The sequence below is a fragment of the Euphorbia lathyris genome, chromosome 2 (genome assembly GCF_963576675.1).
Source record: "Euphorbia lathyris chromosome 2, ddEupLath1.1, whole genome shotgun sequence".
Classification (NCBI taxonomy): domain Eukaryota; kingdom Viridiplantae; phylum Streptophyta; class Magnoliopsida; order Malpighiales; family Euphorbiaceae; genus Euphorbia; species Euphorbia lathyris.
In genome coordinates this window covers 137,630,187-137,651,281 of record NC_088911.1, presented here as the reverse complement: position 1 = coordinate 137,651,281, position 21,095 = coordinate 137,630,187, and the positions used below count along the sequence as shown (strand labels likewise).

General features: G+C 34.4%; 1 protein-coding gene and 1 pseudogene across 1 annotated transcript; both read left to right on the top strand.

Annotated features, from left to right (window-relative positions):
* The first annotated feature begins 7,236 nt into the window (after positions 1 to 7,236).
* On the top strand, positions 7,237 to 8,240 carry LOC136217528 (probable ubiquitin-conjugating enzyme E2 24; annotated as a pseudogene).
* A 5,766-nt stretch (positions 8,241 to 14,006) lies between these two features.
* LOC136217030 (probable ubiquitin-conjugating enzyme E2 24) lies at positions 14,007 to 15,138 on the top strand. Its single transcript, XM_066003600.1, has one exon. The coding sequence runs from the start codon at positions 14,007 to 14,009 to the stop codon at positions 15,021 to 15,023; it is 1,017 nt and encodes a 338-aa protein (XP_065859672.1). The 3' UTR covers positions 15,024 to 15,138.
* Positions 15,139 to 21,095: the final 5,957 nt, after the last annotated feature.

Below are 21,095 nucleotides of genomic sequence, written 5' to 3'. Positions count from 1 at the left end.
TGTATAGTGAAATTGAAATAAAAAAAATTGAGTTAGACCTAATCTATCATCGTCTAAGTGGAACGACGTCGTTTTGTATAGTGAAATTGAAATAAAAAAAATTGAGTTTGACCTAATCTATCATCGTCTACTTTCCGCTCAAACCAGGAGCTCGATTTCACAGCATTAATGTGGGCAACATCCAAAACTGAAAAAAAAAAATTACATGGGTTTTTATTTATTTATAGATCTCAGTGGGGGCAAGTGCCCCCATTGCCCCCACTGTAGATTCGTCCCTGACTAAATTAATCTATATTTGAAATTATTAAAAAATATATTTTTTTATAGTTTGAATTAAAGTTTTTACAGTTTTTTATAGACATTACACATCCAAACCGTTTTCAAACTGTGAAAAAATATAAATTTCGAATGCATGTGCAATGAATAACAGTCTGTTAATCGAATTAGATGTTCACAACTTACTAATTTGGTCATCAAGGGTTTAATGAGACTAAAAATAAATGAACAAGAGTTTAATTTTTTTCAAATAAAATATCAATGACTTAATGAACTAAAAGAATGAAAGATCAGGTGTTTAATGATTATTTTTCCCTTCTTGTCTAATGATCATGTTTTTAGGACACTATGAGTTTGTTTGGTTAAAATGTTAATTTGTTGAAGTTACATGTTAGCTTTTTTTTTTTTGGTTATAAGCCGATGAATTATTAGTACTTGATAAAATTATGATTAACTATTGTTGTTAGTACGTAAAATGTCTAATATGAACGTGTTTTAAATTAACAAGAAATAAATTATAGCTTCAAAAAAAATTATAAAAACATTAAAAACTATATTTTCTGTAGTTTGGAGTGAAACATTAAAAACTTCTTCGAACAGATCAAACAAACTGCGCATCTAAGGTTGTAATCGAATCGAGCCGAGTTGAGCTTTGATCTGTGCAAATTTGGTTCATCAGAAAATTGACGAGCTCAATACTATTTTAGTGAGCTGTCGCGAGCTTGATCACGAACTTTGTCCACGATAAGGTCGGTAATTCAGTTCATGAACTTCGCTCACGAACAACTCATTAATTATATCGATTTGAAAATTCTTTAACACAAAACTACATAGTTTTCTTTTGAAATCTACATTATACACAAAACTACGTTGTTTTACATTTTCCATTTTATTGAAACAATCAAACAAAACTTGCTTACGAGCATTTTTATAAATATTATAATCGAATTTTCTCAATTACTTGTTTATGAACCTATAATCGAGCTTGCTCGTGAACTTTGTTGTGTTCCAGTTCGACTCTTTTATAAATCAAACCAAACATGATCGGTTTTAATCGAACCAAACATCGAATCACTCATAAATGGTTCGACTCATTTACAACTCTGACCGTCTCTATATTTTCTTCAAAAAAAGAAGTGGTAGTCTACAAACGAGAACTCATTGCCAAAGGTCGAGATCGACCTCCTTAGTTTGCTGCCTAATAAAAGAGACCTTAAAAGAGTCATTTTGAAGCAAAAGGATGTAGGAAAGATAAATAATATCTTCGAACTCACTCTCATCATCCTTGCGAGTATGAATTACGTCCATCATGTGTTTTGTATCTGATTCAAAGATAACATTTTGATACCCATTCGTAATTATTAACAAAAGTGGAACCTAACTACACTTTTATCTTTAATGTTTCTTTTTTTTTTTTTTTTTGATAAGAAATACAAATTCATTAAATAAGTAGATCAGATACATCATTTAAAACAGCAGAAAAGAAAGCACTAGGAAGATCTTCATAGTGAAGTTCCTTAAGACTACAATATTGGGCTTTAAGAGCAAGAATGTGGGCTGGTGTGTTGGCTTGCCTTCTTTCGTGAGTCAAGCTGAATATGTCCAGGCCATTTGAACGATCCCGAAGATCATCTAGAATAGTTCCTGACCAATTAGTACAAACAGACCAACCATTGAAGAGGTTCACAGCTTCTAGAGAATCTGATGCCACCGTTACGCCCTTTGGACCTGCACTTTGAACATCGGAGATACTATTTGCTATAGCTTGGAGTTCTGCATGAAGAGCACTTAGACAAAGACCCAGTGATCCACCACCAGCCAAAAGAACACTACCCCTAGTATCCCGAATAAGGAATCCCAAGGCACTTTGATTGGTGACTAGATCAAAAGCTGCATCACAATTGACTTTAAAGACCCCAGGTGGAGGTGGTTGCCATGGAACTTTTAACGGTTGTAGTGATTGGGCTTCGACGGTGATTGTGTCCTTGCTGTTTTGTTGTCTTTCCATCCCAAACCTGATATCTGAAACACAGTTCATTGCTTTTCCTACCCCCAGTAGCTTGTCCCCGTGAGCTATACGGTTTCGTTCGTACCAAAGAACCCATATGACACAGCAGACTTCCGTCATGTCTTCCCTAGTTACCTGTAGTGATAAGTTGGAAAACCACTCTAGAGTTGAGGAGCCAGCAACTTTGTAAGGTTTGAAATGGAGGTTAGAGCTTTTCCAATAACCTTTAGATATGTGACAATTCCTAAACAGATGGAGTAAAGACTCAGGGGATCTTCCACACAACCTACACTCTAGAGTCACTGGAACTTTCTTTTTGCATAATGTCTCTGCACATGGGAGTATGTTGTTCAACATACACCATGTGTTGTGGAGGACTTTTGGTGGTAGCTTGAGTTGCCATAAATATTTCCATATTGAATCAGCATTGTTGGAAGATGATGCTCTCCCTTCTAATTTCGGACAGAACGTCGTTGCCACTTCGTAGCCTGTTTTCACCGTATAATCTCCCCTCTTAGAATGCTTCCAAAAGATCGAATCTGTCAAGCTCCTTGGGCTTAGAGGAAGGCATGGGATAGCAGAGGCAATGTCTTTATCAAAATAGTGAGAGATTAGCTCCGTCTTCCATTTGAATGTGTCATTATTGATTAGGCTTGAGACCCATTTGGTAGGTGGATCATGAAGTGTCTGAAGAGGACGGTTGCATGGTACGTTAGGGATCCATTTGTGAGTGAGGATTTCAATTGATTGACCATTCCCTACCCTCCAACAACTGCCCTCCTCAATGATGTGACGTGCCTGAAGAAGACTCCTCCACACAAAACTAGGGGAGAAACCAATTTTGGCTGAAAGTACCTCGGACCGGGGAAAGTATTTGTATTTGAACACTCGGGCACATAGGGACTTCAGATTTTGGATGATACGCCATAGTTGTTTTGCCAATAGTGCCAAGTTGAAGGCATATATATTTTGAAACCCAGTCCTCCCTCCCTTTTGGATAAACATAGGTGGTCCCATCAAACCCAATGGATCTTCCATTTTTCTGAAGTATTGTTCCACCAAAATCTAGCCATAATTTGTTGTATCTCACTACAGAATGACTTTGGTAGCAACATGCAACTCATGATGTATTGTGGAATGGCTTGAGCTACTGATTTAATAAGGACCTCTTTTCCCCCTCTTGATAACCATTTCTCCTGCCACCCCGCAGACCCGCTTCCATATCCTTTCCTTGAGGAAACTGAAAATGGATTTTTTGGATTTTCCCACGATAGCCGAGATGCCTAGGTATTTGGAGAATTGCCGAACTGCCCTGACCCCAAGACATGCAGTTAGGATCCTTCGTCTGTCAGCATCAACATTGGAACTAAAGCACATCTCTGTTTTGTCAAAGTTGATTCGTTGACTCGAAGCTTGCTCATATTGTTCTAGAAGTCTCTTGAGACTCCGTCAATGAGGCTCGGCAGAAAATAATGGAATCATCTGCAAAGAATAAGTGTGAAATGGACATGCTATTCCTGCTTACTCTGATCCCGTGAATTGATCGGTTAACCTCAGATCTCCTTATCAATACTGAAAGCCCTTCTGCGCAAATAAGAAACAAATAGGGTGACAGAGGATCTCCTTGGCGAAGTCCCCTGGTTGGTTGACATAGCCTTTCTGAGCCCCATTTACTAGGAAAGAAAAGGATACTGAAGTTAAACAGTTCTGAATCACGTTAATCCATAGTGTTGGAAATCGCATGACCGTCATCATCTCCTTGAGAAAAGACCACTCTACCCTGTCGTAATGAGATTTATTGCCATGTACAGTGCTCCGTTAGCAATAATTGAACTTTTAAATTTTGGAGGTAAAATTCGCCAACTTGAAAATGTTAGGAGTATAATTATGTCATTTATGATATTATGGATACATTTGTTCTTTATTACCAATATTGACACATCCCCATGGGTCGGGTTAAGTGGGCTCGGGGGGATCCAACGAGTTTTTGTCTAAAAATTCTTAGCTCAAACCCAACTCGTTGTTAATTTAGGTGGTTCAAATCAAAGTGGGTTCGGGTTTAAAAATTAAACTCAAGTCCAAATTATATAAGTTCATCTAAAAAAGATTATATTATAATAAATAAAATTTATAATTAAAAATAATATTTAATATATATCAATATATGAATTAATATTAACAGTTGGGTTAAACCAACTATCAAAAAAAAAGTTGGGTTAAACCGTGTTCATCCGTCAAAACACGAGTCTAGCAGGCCTAGCAAGTATTCGAGACTATAAACATATCTATCAAAACTTTATATATATATATATATATATATATATATATATATATATATAAATTTGGTTACCTTATTAGCAATTTATATCTCCTTTGTGTTTTTTTTTTATAATACAAACTTATATTAAACAATCGAATCGTTCTGAATACAAAAAGCAACACAATTAGGGAAATCTTCAATAAGAATTTCCAAATCAGACAGAGATCGAGCCCAAACAGCTAAACCATGTGCAACAGAATTCGCTTGTCATCTCTCAAACACAAACTCGATTGAAAAAAAAGAATGAATAAGCTCGAGAATGTCTACTAGAATAACACCCAACCAATTTGCCAATCTTTGATCTCCTTTAAGCAAATTAATAGCTGAAATTGAGATGCCACCAAAATATTCGGAAATCCACAATCACGAACCACACGTAATGAATTGAGAATCGCTAAGAGCTCAACATGCAACACCGAAATTGTGGATCCAATAGGCCCACCACCAGATAGCATTACATTTCCATAACAGTCTCTCACAACCATGCCAAAGAAGCATAACAAGAACGTATTGAAAAGGCAGCATCGCAATTTAATTTAAACAAATTTGCATTTGGAGGAATCCATGTAGAAGGCCATCCATCATCAACAGCAACTCGCCTACCACCATTCAAACATGCCAAATTACTCATTGTTCCAAATTCTACCACACCTGCATCCACAAAAAAAATTAAAATTATCTGCTCCATGCACACCAACACCAACATCATCAATTTGCCTTGATCACACCACATCAACTACATCAGGAAAATAAGCAGCAGCTATATTCTCCTCACCAGCACCAAAAATAGCCAAATTGCAATTTAAACCCAATTCCTCATTAAGCCTCCGCCTATCATACGTCAAGCCACCAACCAAAACTCCAAATTCCCCAGGATAAGTACCATTTAAACCTCCACCAATCTTAATCATACCAGCTCTAAAAAAAATTAACAGAATCCATTATAGCCGCCAAACATCTAATTTCACTAAGCGGCTTCTTTCCATGAGTTAATTGATTCCTTTCGAACCAAATATAGTGAATTAACCCACAAAAAATTACAAACTCTCTCATCGGCAGCAACTTTAAAACAGCAGAAAACTACTCCAGACAAGACAAACCTGCAACTTTATACACGGGATAAACCAAATTTGCCTGTCTCCAATAGGATCTCGTACCTGAACATTCCTTAAAGATATGAATTAAAGACTCGGAATGAAAACCACAAAAATAACAATGTCCCATACCTCAATCCTTTTCCTCAACAGATTGTCATAATACGGCAACACATTCCATACAGTATGAATGAATTTTGAAGGAGAATTAATCTTCCATAAATTTCCTCGAAACAGATCAGGACCCATAGATGAAGTTGCAACCCTTGATAAGACTCTTGACGCATCAAAAGCAACTCTATACCCATACTTCACTAAATATTCTCCATTTTTAGAATGTACCCAAAATAAAGAATCAGTAGAAAGCCTTTGACTTAAATGAATTTTCAAAATTGCATCCGCAACATCTGGTGAAAAATATCACCTTTGTGTTAGGAGGTATATTTTACTGCTCTAATTTGTATCTCTCTAGCTTTTTTTATCATATCATACTAAAACTTCATTATGTCTTTTTTTAAGATGATTTTTGTTATATTAATTAGTAAATAATCTGAACCGCTTATGAGCAATTATATGTTCGATTCAATAAAAATTGTGAATACGACAAAATTGGTTCGAAAATTTTGAAATTGATTCATGAACAAACTCGATTATAAAATTGACGAAGAATCCAACTTAATTTTTAATAATTATATTTTTATAGAAAAATAAAATAACGTAATTTTATATGTAAATTTTAGTTTTGTAAATTTAAAATTTATGTATTTTTGTATTAAAAAGAATTCACAACAAATTTTTTTTTTTTTTTGAGAAATTGCATGTAATTTCGTTAGATGAAAAAAGAAGTACAACAAGCAAAATGTAAGGAATAAAACCTAATAAAACCTTACATGAAGGGATGAAAATGACTACAAAGAGCAAAAAGAATCCATAAAAGGCATAAAAAACATAAAACAACAATATATTTCTCGTAAATCCAAATCTGTAGAAAGACATCTACAATCCAAACTTCATCCTTTAGACCATTCCGAACATTCGGATCTGAATCCTTTTTTTGTTACAGCCACGTAGATTTATTGATCTACGGACAAGATAAACCATTTCTACTCTTGCTAAATCCTAAAAAAGCATAAATAACAAAATATTAAACTTGAATTCTCGTCGAGAAATGATGAACCGATCTTGACTTGATTCAATTATATTACTAGATGGAATTATAAAATTTTAAGATAAAATTGTTATTTTTCAAAATAAAGCATAGTTGGAGAAGCTTGTGTTATATACCACAACAATCTTCTGTTAACTGCTCTTATCACCGTTGGATTAAAAAATACAGTGGGTCCACTGGTCTCTTTCCTACTACAGACACACATAGTTCCACGTGTCAAGTAACTTCTGACCCCACATAATACTCTCCCCTGAGAAATTCTATGGGACCCACACAGTAACAGTCCTATCAGAACTAAAATAGAATCTCTCATCTCTTCACCTTTAAAAGCCTTCCCTCATCATCCCTGAAGCTCCGATTTGCTCTAACAATGGCGCTCTCTGTGTCCTCCGGCGCCGTTTTCCCTCAATTCGACGTCGTATCAGGTTCAACCAATCACAAGTACCATTCCAATACTGCTAGCGGTAGAAAATTCCAGAAGAAGATAATGAAAGAGTGGAAAATCCTCGAGAAAAACCTCCCCGATTCAATCTTCGTTCGAGTATACGAGGATCGCATCGATTTAATGAGAGTTGCAATCATCGGAGCCGTCGGTACACCATATCACGACGGTCTCTACTTCTTCGACATTGCTTTCCCGTCAGATTATCCATCACGGCCGCCGCTGGTTTCGTACAAATCTTTCGGGTTTCGGATTAATCCGAACCTCTATGAAAGCGGCAAGGTCTGTTAAGCTTGTTGAACACATGGAGCGGGAAGAAGAAAGAGGAGATGTGGAATTCAGAGCAGTCGACGGTACTTCAGGTATTAGTCTCAATCCAAGCTCTTGTTCTTAACGAGAAACCCTATTTCAACGAACTGGGTATCGTCGGGTTTCGCGGCGTGTCTATGTGGGAGAAGGCGTCGAATGCGTACAATGCCGATATATTTGTTTTATGTTGTAAAACGACGCTGTTTCATCTACGAAATCCGCCGAAGCACTTTGAAGCTCTCGTCGCCGGTCATTTTAGAGAGCGAGGAGATGCGATTTTAACAGCTTGTAATGCGTACGTAAATGGTGAAGCTAGAATTGGGCATTATAATTCAAAATCAAGCTCTTCTTCTACTTCGTCTTCCTCGTCTGTATCGGTTTCATTTAAGATATCGATACAGCAATTGTATCCACAATTGGTTGCAGCTTTTGATAAAAATGGAGCTTCATTGGGCACTTTGATCGGAGAGATTGAGAAGGAGACGGAGACGGAGATGAAAACGACGCCGTGCAAGAGCCCAAAGCGAAGTAATGGAGGGGTTGCAAAGAGGCTTTTTGGCAAAGTAAACAAGGTTTTTGGATTCTTGAGTGTGAAGAAGATGAAGACGGAAAGGGCCACTTGAGAGGGACATAGTTGGAATATTTTTGATAAATTAGGGTAAAATAGTCAAAAGCTTTATTTTATGATTTATAAAATAGGTTTTAGAAGTAATAGAGTTAAAAATCAACTCTAACGGTCTCTAGGGACTTCTTAAATTAATCCTAAAAAGCATTTATATTATCTCTATTGATATATAGTCTATTTTTTTATTAATAATTTATTATTGAATTTTTTTATTATTGATAAATATAATAATAATTAATATATAAAATAATAAATATGAATAAATATGAATAATATTCTTAGAAGTAATATGTATTACTCTATTATTAAATTACTAAGAGTCAATTGTTTAGATTATTTGATACGGTATCGTTTAATTGGGCTGTTAGTCAAAAGGTTTCTAGCGTTATGCCGAAATCAACGTTCGAGTCTTGTCTTAATAAAACTCATGAACGAACCTTACTTCGGTCAAGTACCGACCTTCAGTTAAATAATACCTCTTTGGGACCAACACTTTCAATCACTAGTGAATAGTATGTTTGAGCCTTATTTAAGGAAATCTGTTTCGGTTTTCATTGATGACATACTAATATACATGTCCCTCATGATGAGCATCTGGTTCATCTAAAATTAGTATTTCAATTAGTGTCTTGTAATCAATTATTTGCTAAGGCATCAAAACGTGAGTTTGGAATGCTATCAATAGCCTATTTGGGACATATGCAACCACATGCAATCGTTGCGTTAAATTTTTTCATTTATAGCAACCATATGCAATCGTTGTTATAAATGCTTTCATTTACACCAACGACATGTCATTGTTGCTGTAAATATTTTCATTTACAACAATAACATACAATTGTTTACTTAAAAACTTTCATTTACATCAACGAAGCTATTGTTGCTAAAGTTGTCACCTTTTTCCCACAAATGTAAGAAATTTATGGCAACAACCTTTAGTAACGACACGAAAATTGTCGTTGCTAAAATCCATTTTTAGCAACGACTTCTTCTATTATTACCAAAACTCGTTGCCAAAAAGCAATTTTCTTGTAGTGCTGGAGTGATAGGTGACTTAGAAAAGATTTTTGTTATACAATGTCATAAGCAAACCATTACTATTCTTTTCAAAAAGAATTGTTTTAAGTAGTCTTTTCAAGGTTAATTTGCCTTTGACAAACTCAAAGTGATTATGACTCAAGTCCCAATCTTTATTCACCTGATTTTGAGCAACCATTCATATTTTACCGTCATGCTAATAGTACGAGGATAGGTGCAGTTCTTATGTAGGAAAGGAAATCCATATGCTATCTAACTCAGGATCTTAGTCCTATAAATCAACAACTTCCTACTTATGCGAAAGAACTCTTGGCAATCTTATAAGCTTGTTTTCTATGGAGGAACTACCTAGAGAACTCTCCTTTAATCATGAAAGCATCAAACGACTCTTAGAATAGAAGCTACACACATATGTTCAACATAATGGATTCCTAAGTTTTTTTGGACTGGATTACACGATATAATACAAAAAATAAACTGAAAATAAGGCTGCATCTGCCTTTTCTAAACAACAAAAAGGGTTGGATAATGCCAGTATCAGCCTACAAGCTCAACCGCCTTTTAGACCATCTCAAGTTGTATAGATTTTATTGTTACTTACCCATATATGGAGTAACAATAAACCATTAGGGAACTTTTTACAAAAAAGTAGTTTGTTACATATTCTATTCTAGTAACAAATAGTAAAACTATCCTTAAAATCCAAAATCATGTTTTTTGTAACTCGCGGAGGGCACCATAGACGTCAGATCTGGCGCGTGGCTCACATGCCCAAGATCCGACGATTTAGGCGCCCTCACTTTCTATCATAATCTGCTTTTTAGAGTAGAGTAAAACCAATTTTTGTCTGTATAAAATATAGTTATGTCCCTATTTGTAATTAATAATTGTTTTACATCACAAAATTTTAAATAATAACTCTCTTTTAATTGGATGTTGCTAAGACATCTAAAATCACAATGATTGTTACTAACTGTACTCTTAGAGCACCTCTCATGGATGTTACAAGAATGTTACTTGTAATTCCCAAACAAAAGGACTTGTCATTTTATTGTTAATGATTTGATAAATTATTAATAGAGATAACACAGAAAACATTTGATGAAAATTGAAATTATACAAATAAAAAGTGAAATTTGGCATCCATGCAAAGTAATGCCAATTGCTGCATATGGTGGTATGATACACGATTACATATAGTGATTGGTATCTCTTACATGAATGTGGTCACTCTCCTACCCTCAGCTTTACTGATTAATAAAATAAATTTATTTTTTATTTTTCAAAAGTTAACTATTAAAGTAAAAAAATAGCCAAAATTAATTTTTTATCGATTAAATTTTTCTCAACCTTACTTAAATGTTTTTTTGAAAACAACAACTCACATGCAACGATTGGTATCTCTTGTATGAATACGGCCACTCTCCTGTCCTCTACTTTAATAATTAATAAAATAAATTTATTTTTTATTTTCAAAACTTAACTATTTTTTTGTAGATCAAAACTTAACTATTTGAGCTAAAATTAATTCTTTATCAGCTAATTTTTTTCTCAACCATCAACCCAAATGCAATGATTGGTATCTCTTGCATGAGTGCAGCCACCCTCGCCCTCTACTTTACCGATTAATAAAATAAATTTATTTTTTATCTTTCAAAACTTAATTATTACTATTAAGGAAAACATTTTTTAAGCAAAATTAATTTCTTATCAACTATTTTTTTTTTCAACTATCAACCCACATGTAACGATTGGTATCTCTTGTATGAATGCAGCCACTCTCACGCCCTCTGCTTTACTGATTAATAAAATAAACTTATTTTTTATTTTTCAAAACTTAACTATTAAGGAAATTTTTTTAATCAAAATTAATTCTTTATCAGCTAATTTTTTTCTCAATCATGCTTAAATGTTTTTTTGAAAGTAACAATCCATATCCAGCGATTGGTATCTTTTGCATGAAAGTAGCCACTTTTCAGTCTTCTGCTTTGTTGATTAATAAAATAAATTTATTTTTATTTTTTAAAACTCAACTATTAAGAAAAATTTTTTTTTAGCCAATTAATTCTTTATCAGCTACTTTTTTTTCAACCATGGTTAAATGTTTTTTGAAAGCAGCAACTCATAGGCAGCGATTGGTATTAGGGATGACAACAGATACTCTACCTGCGGATATCTGACATTACTAAATCCTAATGGAACTATTCATACCCTCTATAAAAGGATTCGGGACGAGTATGAGATCAAAACAAATACTCGTTAGGGTAATGGTAAGGGTATGGGAATACCCCCAGGGTATGCGGTACCCGTTACCCTTCATAACTATTTTATATATTAAAAAATATTATTGTATTTTAGATGTAAGATGTGAGATTTGCACACCAACCTTTTGTTCTTTGACCGTTAACTAATACCACTAAGATACTTTATTTTTATTGATTAAGGTTCAAGTTGTTCAATTTTTAGATGGATGATTTATTAACTTATACTTTGTTAAATTAATAAATAAAACAAAAAATGAATTAAATGGATCGGATATGAGATGCAAAACATATACCTGTTAGAGTAATGAGACATGTACGGATAATTAAAAAATAAACGGGTAAGAGTTTGGGATTAACACTATCTGCGGATAGCCTACCTGTTGTCATCCCTAATTGGTAGCTCTTGCATGAATGCGGTCACTCTCCTGTGCCCTGCTTTACTGATTAGATCTTAAATAATAATCATAGTTTCTGGTATCCTTATAATAAAAGAACCATATCATGGTCATTACGGGTATAAAAGACCTTTGTTTCGGTATGATACATGTTTTTTGAAATCAACAATCCACATGCATCGATTAGTATCTCTGGCATGAATGTGGCCACTCTCATGTCCTTTGCTTTACAGATTAATAAAATAAATTTATCTTTTATTTTTTAAAACTTATCTATTAAGAAAAAGAAAATAGTCAAAATTAATTCAGCTTTTTTTTTCTCCACCATGCTTATATTTTTTTTGAAAGCAACAATCATGCTTAAACTTAATTTCTAAAAAATTAATTCCTTTTAAGTCAATTTTTTTTTAAAAACTTCTTTTTTTTTTTTTTTTTTTTGATAAAAATACCATATTTCATTCCATTAGATTAAAACGTACAGATACAACAGATAAGACTTCCTATCCATATAGGCTAAAGTCAGTAAAAGTTCCACAAAGGGAAGAAAAGAGACTACAAAGAGCAATAAAAGGACTACAAAGAGCAATACAAAGACTACAAAGAGCAATACAACAAAAAGTAAAAAATACAATAAAAATAGAAATCATATCCTTCTCGTAAATCGATTCCCGTTGAACAAACATTGTAACCCATACTTCATCATTTAGGCTCTTCCGGATGTTCGGATCTGAGTCCTTTCTTTTTTTGCAACCACGTAGATCTATAGATCTACGGACAAGATGAACCTTTTCCGCTCTTGCAAAGACCGAAAAAAGAATAAATGAAAGAAATATAGCTAACAAGTGCAGATCCGACGTAAAAAGAAGTTCAATAAGGAATATGGATTTCAAACTAACAAGAAAAAGTAGATCTAAACCTAAATGGGAGGAGGAAGAAGGAAGACAAACTTCCTTCTTCCTCCTCTAAGAGTAAATCTGATAAGAAGCAAGATCGGAAACATTAAACCACAATGATGATGGTAGAAAGTTACAAGAATGGGAGATTTAGAAGAGAAAAAAGGATAGAAATGTATGAGGAGTTAGAGAGAAGCTAGAGCTTCTCTCACTAGAAAAGCCACTTAAGAGTTATATTGATATTATTTTTAAAAACTTCTTTGTTTTTAATTAAATTAGGGATAAGGTATCAAAATAGGCCTAAGGTTTTTGGGGAAGTACTAATTTAGGCCCAACGTTCAAAATAGCACCAATATAGGCTTAACGTTTACAATATAATATCAATTTAGGCTTAACGTTTACAATATAGCATCAATTTAGACCTCACGTACAAAATAACACCAATATAGGCTTAACGTTTACAAAATAATACAAATTTAAGCTTAACGTTTTACAAAATATATACAATTTAAGCTAAACGTCACAATTTTAAATTACTTTTAGTTTACATATATTACATGAGCTATGGAATTTAGGAGTCATGGATATTTTGAATATAATATGGTTAATTTAATTGTGACGTTTAGCTTAAATTGTATATATTTTGTAAAACGTTAAGTTTAAATTCGTATTATTTTGTAAACGTTAAGCCTATATTTATACTATTTTGTACGTGAAGCCTAAATTGATGCTATATTGTAAACGTTAAGCCTATATTGATATTATGTTGTAAATGTTAAGCCTATATTGGTGCTATTTTGACCGTTGAATCTAAATTGGTACTTCTCCAAAAACGTTAGGCCTATTTTGGTACCTTATCCCATTAAATTATTTACTAATAATAAGTAATAAATAAATTAATTATTATTAATTAAGTAATGATATAATTATTTTAAGATAAATGGTAGTACTATTTAATTTTGAAGTAACAAAGATGGTGTGTTATTTATTGGGTATTTTTATACTTAAGACACACATCAAAAAGGTTCCACGTGTCAACTAATATCTGACCCCACATAATACTCTCCCCTGATAATAGAATCTGCATTGATCATGTAGGACCCACACGGTGACAGTTCTTTGACCTTTAAAAAGCATCCTCTCATCAGCCCTGAACCTCCATTTCGCACTAACAATGGCGCTCTCTGTGTCCTCTAAAAACCATGACGGCGCCGTTTTCCCTCAATTCGACATCGTATCAGGTTCCACCGATCACAAGTATCATTCCAATACCACTACCGGTGGACAATTCCAGAAGAAGATAATGAAAGAGTGGAAAAGTCTTGAGAAAAACCTTCCCGATTCAATCTTCGTTCGAGTTTACGAAGATCGCATCGATTTAATGAGAGCTGCGATAATCGGATCCGCCGGTACACCTTACCACGACGGTCTCTACTTCTTCGACATTGCTTTCCTGTCAGATTATCCAGCACGGCCGCCGCTGGTTTCGTACAGATCGTTCGGGTTTCGGATTAACCCGAACCTCTACGCAAGCGGTAAGGTGTGTTTAAGCTTGTTGAACACATGGAGTGGAAAGAAGAAAGAGATGTGGAATTCGGAGCAGTCATCGGTGCTTCAGATTTTACTCTCGATCCAGGCTCTTGTTCTCAACGAGAAGCCCTATTTTAACGAACCGTTTTTCGACGGGTTTCGCGGCTGGTCTAAGTGGGAGAAGAGGGCGAACTCGTACAATGCCGATGTGTTTGTTGTATGTTGTAAAACGATGCTGTTTCATCAACGGAAGCCGCCGATGCACTTCGAATCTCTCGTCGCCGGTCATTTTAAAGAGCGAGGTAGTGCGATTTTAACAGCTTGTATTGCGTATGTAAATGGTGGAGCTAGAATTGGGCATTATGATTCAAAATCAAGCTCTTCTTCAGCCTCTGTATCGGTTGAATTTAAGATATCAATGCGGCAATTGTATCCACAACTGGTTGCAGCTTTTGCTAAAAATGGAGCTTCATTGGGGACTTTGATCGGAGAGTTACAGGTGGAGGTGGAGACGGAAACGGAGACGAAAACGACGCCGTGTAAGAGTGAAAAGAAAAGTAATGGTGGGGTTGTAAAGAGGCTTTTTGGCAAAGTGAAGAAGGCTTTTGGATTGTTGAGTGCGAAGAAGAAGAAGAAGACGACGACGGAAACGGGGTCGTAAGAGTGATATACTTGGAGTAGGGTAAAAGAATTTAAAGGCATTAATTGTTAATTTTGGGATTCTAAGATTGCCAAACTTCTTGTCTAGATTGAATTACTTCTTTTTCATTTCACTTTTAAATTCTAAATTTTTGTTTTTTTTTTTTTTTTTAAAGTTTCATTTATTTGAAATACTATAAATGGGATAAATTAAATAAAATAAAGGGATAAGGTATCAAAATAGGCCTAAGGTTTTTGGGGAAGTACCAATTTAGGCCCAACGTTCAAAATAGCACCAATATAGGCTTAACGTTTACAATATAATATCAATTTAGGCTTAACGTTTACAATATAGCATCAATTTAGACCTCACGTACAAAATAACACTAATATAGGCTTAACGTTTACAAAATAATACGAATTTAAGCTTAACGTTTTACAAAATATATACAATTTAAGCTAAACGTCACAATTTTAAATTACTTTTAGTGGAATTTAGGAGTCATGGATATTTTGAATATAATATGGTTAATTTAATTGTGACGTTTAGCTTAAATTGTATATATTTTGTAAAACGTTAAGCTTAAATTTGTATTATTTTGTAAACGTTAAGCCTATATTTGTGTTATTTTGTACGTGAGGTCTAAATTGATGCTATATTGTAAACGTTAAGCCTATATTGATATTATGTTGTAAACGTTAAGCCTACATTGGTGCTATTTTGAACGTTGAATCTAAATTGGTACTTCTCCAAAAAAGTTAGGCCTATTTTGGTACCTTATCCCTAAAATAAACTATATTACACTTTTAAAAAATAAAATCATAGGATACCGGGGACGGATTTCTTTGAAACTCTGTATGGGACTCTGGAAAATCTGGTGCCAACGAAACACTAGTTTTTGGGAAGGTAAACTGCTCTCGGCACGGACTTCTGCTACTTTATGCCGTGATTACTATGACCAGTTCAGCAAAGCTTCTTGCAGTTCCGCGGACACAGCAGTGAGAGAGGGTCAAACAGTACACTGGAAGCCACCGATTAATGGATATTTGAAGTTCAATGTTGATGCGGCATGCTGCAAGGTCCGGAATAAGACGGGGTTTGGTGGAGTGCTTCGAAACTGCGAGGGGCAATTTGTTTTTGGCTTTGCAGAATGTCGAACGGTGCTGCTGAATCCCAAAATTGTTGAAGCGGTTGGCCTATGAAGAGCCCTCCAACTCGCTTGCAGCAGGAACTGGTCACATATAGTGTTCGAAACCGACGCTGAAGGTCTGTTTTTTGCTATCCAATCTGTTACACCGGATGTTTCGGAATATGGGATTATCGTGGAAGCCTGTCGTCACATACTATCGGTCAATTCGGATTTTTTTCTTCGCTTTAACCGTAGGTCAGCCAATAATGTCGCCCATGTAATTGCAAGGGAGGCCTTATCTTTGGTTACGCCTTGTTATTGGCATTTAGAGCATGTGTTTCTAAACCAGTCTTTAGCTGCTGATGTAATGATGCTTGATTTATAAAAGAACTATATTTTGTTTCAAAAAAAAAGTAATAAAATATATTGGAAGCGTCTCTCAAATACATTGGATAAATGTTTCTGATGTTAGCTAGTTTATCTCATATGTGAGAGTAGATATAAATAATTCTTATACTTTAATAATCACCATTATGATTCTGGATTGTGGAGTGATGTTTTGACGTTGTTATCTAGCATGACCCAACACTTCGGGTGTGCCTCGGCAGTGGTTGGATATCACATAACGTAATTGCAGGGTAATTGAATGATAGATTAAGCATTCATCGGTATATGAGAGATATATCAAATGCCACTTCATGGAAGAATTATTCTAAATCCTTGCAAGGAGATGAGTTATAGGTTGAACTGGGGTTTTCATGTAATCTATCTAGTTTGAGCAATTCGACCTGAATAAGTAAACAAACGTCTTTATATTTGAGACTTAACAGTTTCCATAGTCGCAATTCGTTTGGATATAGCTGATGAATGATTAAATTGCATCTATGCAGTAATAGGTAATGGTCAAATATCAACTTAACTTTTTATGGCTCTAGGGGATGAGACACTTCTTTCTTAAGTTGGTGTACTCATTCCGTTATACATTTGATTGAATTAATTTATACGAATTAATAGATAGAAATTTAAGAGTTAAATTATTATCTAAGAGTTAAATTATTATCTAATTCAGTTGAATTGCAATAAATTTATATGGCTAGTTATGATAAGAACATATTGAGTCACAATGCCAAATATAGATTAATAAATGATATTAAGTTGAACCAAACAAACATATGTCACAGAAATGATATTTTTAAGAGGAATTATTCAATTATCCATTTTTTTTAATTAAAACAAGTCATTTTATGGAGACATTTATTCAATTAAGGCGGCCGTTAAGGTTCTTCGAATGGTACTCTTTAACTTGCTAAGTTAGAGTTAAAGATTTAAATGTAACTATCTATTTATAGCGTGCAATTAGGTTAAATTTTAACTACCCACATAACTTAATCCGACCGATTTAAGTTATGGGTTGATATTTATTTATATATTTCACCAATTATACATTTCATAAAATATTACAATATTTTTAATTTTATTTGTTTTTTTGGTAAGAATGGAAGGCTTACAAGCCCGGACAAGCAGACAAAAAAAACAAAAAACAAAAGTGAAAGCAAGAAAACGAGGAGAGAAAACTGAGCTAGATACTGATCATTCTAGCCGAAGCTCGGCCAGTCCGATCCGCATAAAGAATATCCTGGAGGCCTGCAGGAGGCGCACCACACTCGTGATGTCCTAAGGCGAAAGAGCCTGCGAAATTTGCCATCCAGTCAGCTGCTTTATTTTCTTCCCTATAAGTATGAGTGAAACGAACTAGCCAATTACGATCCCGAATCTCCTGACAACCGCGGATTAACCATCCTAAAGGATGATGAGCACTCGAACTACTGGTCATAAGCATAAGAGCGGAGCTTGAGTCTAATTCAACAACTTTCTTGTATTCCCGGTTCCACGCCATTTTTAAACCAAAATAAAGCCACCAATAGATTGCTTAATTAAAACAAGTCATTTTATAGAGATATTTATTTAATTAAGGTGACGGCTAAGGTTCTTCATATGGTTTCTCTTTAATTTATTCCGTTAGGGTTAAAGATTATATGTAGCTATCTCTTTATAGCGTAAAATTAGATTAAATTTTAATTACCGCGGGTGGATATAAATCTATCTATTTATAGTGCGTAATTAGATTTAATTTTAATTACTACTGTAGATATTTATATTTTCAACAATTATATATTTTGAGGTTAAAAAAGCAATTATATATTTCATTAAATATTACCAAAAAGTTAATTTTATTTGTCAAATGTTGAAAAATTAATTTAAGAAAATTTTAATTAGTTGACTATCTAAAAAACATTGGGTAAATTTCATCTATGGTGTACAACATTTATCATATTTCACACTTTGGTGTACAACCTTCAATTTGTCTCACTAATATGTACGAACTTAGGGGTGACCTCACACTGTGGTGTATAGCCGGTGAAAATGACCGGTCAACGCAAGTCAACGCGCCACCTCACCATTTTTTAACTTTAATTAAACACACTGATATGCAATTACCAAAATGCCCTTTATAAAAAAAATAAAAATACAATCTCTCTCTTTTCATGGCTTCTTTCTCTCTCTAACTCTTATCCCACCCTAATTCCTTTCTCTCTCTAACTCATTCTCTCTCTAATTCGTTGCCATTTTGAATATCATCTACATCAGCAGTTTACAACAGCAGTTTTCTCCTAATCTCAATTCCCAAAGTATTTGAATATCATCTACATCTTAATCCATCTTTATTTGAAAGATCTTCTCTCCAACCTTCGCATTGCCAAGAGGTGCTAGATCGAATGATGCCATTGTGTTTTTAGAGCTCCTTCTTCCATAGTTAGAGAGAGAAGGAGTGGAGAGAGGAGTTGAGAGGGAAGAAGATGAATGGATGGAGAGATAGGGGTATAGAAGTAAATTTATATTAAGTGGTTGACTTTTTTTTTTTGACCGGTCAAAGCTGAGGTGTCGCGTTGACTAAGTATTGACCGGTTATTTTTACCTGCTGTACACCATAGTGGGAGGTCACCCCTAAGTTCGTACATATTAGTGAGACAAATTGAAGATTGTACCGATTAAATGACCACCGATATTAAAAAGTGTAAAATTTAATGCCAATACCGTTAAGAATTAAAGTTACAGCGGTCATACGTTCAAAATAGAGGACAATGGAAAAACCAACTGCCAAGGAGCTGTTGCTAGACCCCTCCCAATCGCTGTTGTGGGAGATTGATCCTGAGACCTCCCTACCAAACGCAGTCCCATGCTACCACTACGCCAACTAACGATTGGTTGAGGTTATTTATTTTTAGTTACGTGATATAATTATTTATTTGATTTTTTTTATTATATTCATGTGCTCATAAAATAACGGAATAAATTACATTTATGCCATTGAACTTTAACTTAATTAATATTATAACTACTAAACGTTACAATGTGACATGAAATTTGCTCGATTTTACAATTTTTAATATCATGTTTACTAAACTTTGATACGTTATTGAAAATGATAGTTGATGACTTTAAAATATAACATTTTAAGAATTGATGGTATTTTAAGCAATTTAATTTTCAATTTTTTTCGTTTTGAAATTATTTAGCTATAGTTTGATTATGAGAACAAAAATGAATGTCTAGAAAGCTCCATAAAGAGTGATTATTAATTTTTTGATGTTTCCATTTTACGGCTCTCAACGGTTATTTTGAGAAATTAATTAAAGTTCAATAATCATAATATCAAAAAGCGTAAAATTGAATGATTTTTATGTTACGATTTAAAATTTAATAGTGACATTGTTAAAATGAGTAAAGTGATCATGGAGGTAATTTACCCAATACTCATAATGTGCATTCTATTTCTTACATTAAAAATAATTATCTTAAAATATAATCCAAATTATTAGTAATATATTTTAATAATTTGTTGCTGCTTAAATGATAGATAGAAATCATTTGATGCTGAAGGTGGCTATTGATATTTTAGACTTAAAGTGTCATTCAACCCTTAATTTATTTAAAATGTTTATCATTTGACATTCCATCTATTATTCTGCCACATTTAGCCTCTAAACTATTTCAATTGGTAAAATTTTATCCAATTTAGATGAAGACAAGACAAGACAAAACTATTATCCCTTTAATATATGGTAATATTTTGATACATGGACTTGACACGTCACAACAACAACAACAAAGCCTTAGTCCCGAAATGATTCGGGGTCGGCTAACATGAACCATCATATAGAACCGTGAAATCAAGTCGTGTCAGCGAAACAAATTCGCTCCATCCACTCCCTCCTATCCACTACCATATTTTCCTCAATTCCCAGTAAACTCATGCCACTCTCGATCACCCTCCTCCAAGTTTGCTTAGGTCTTCTCCTACCCCTAACCACTACATCCCTTTGCCACTCTTCGGTTCTCCTAACCGGCGCATCAAGCGCTCTACGTCTCATATAGCCAAACCACCTTAATCGATTTTCTCTCATTTTATTCTCAATAGATATGACCCCTACTTTTGTCCTAATTATTTCATTACTCACCCGATCCTTTCTCGTATGACCACACATCCATCTCAACATACGCATCTCCGCCACCGACATCTCATGGATGTGGCAGTGTTTCACTGCCCAACACTCCGTACCATATAACAATGCTGGTCTAATTGCCGTCCAGTAAAATTTTCCCGTCAATCTATTAGGCATGTCAGGGTCACAAAGGAAACCCGTAGCACTCTTTCACTTCGACCAACCAACTTTAATCCTATGAGCAACATCTTCATCTACTTCTCCATCCGTTTGGATAATAGATCCTAAATACCGGAAGCAATCCGAGACCTGAACAACTCTCCCATCTAGGGTGATTGTCCCTGCCTCCCTACTCCTATTGCCACTAAACTTACACTCTATATATTTTGTCTTACATCGGCTCAACTTAAAACCTCTAGATTCTAAAGTTTGTCTCCATAGTTCCAACTTCATCTCCAC

Excerpts from the sequence above, each read along its gene's own strand:
- LOC136217030 (XM_066003600.1), top strand. The coding sequence starts at position 14,007 with ATGGCGCTCTCTGTGTCCTCTAAAAACCATGACGGCGCCGTTTTCCCT.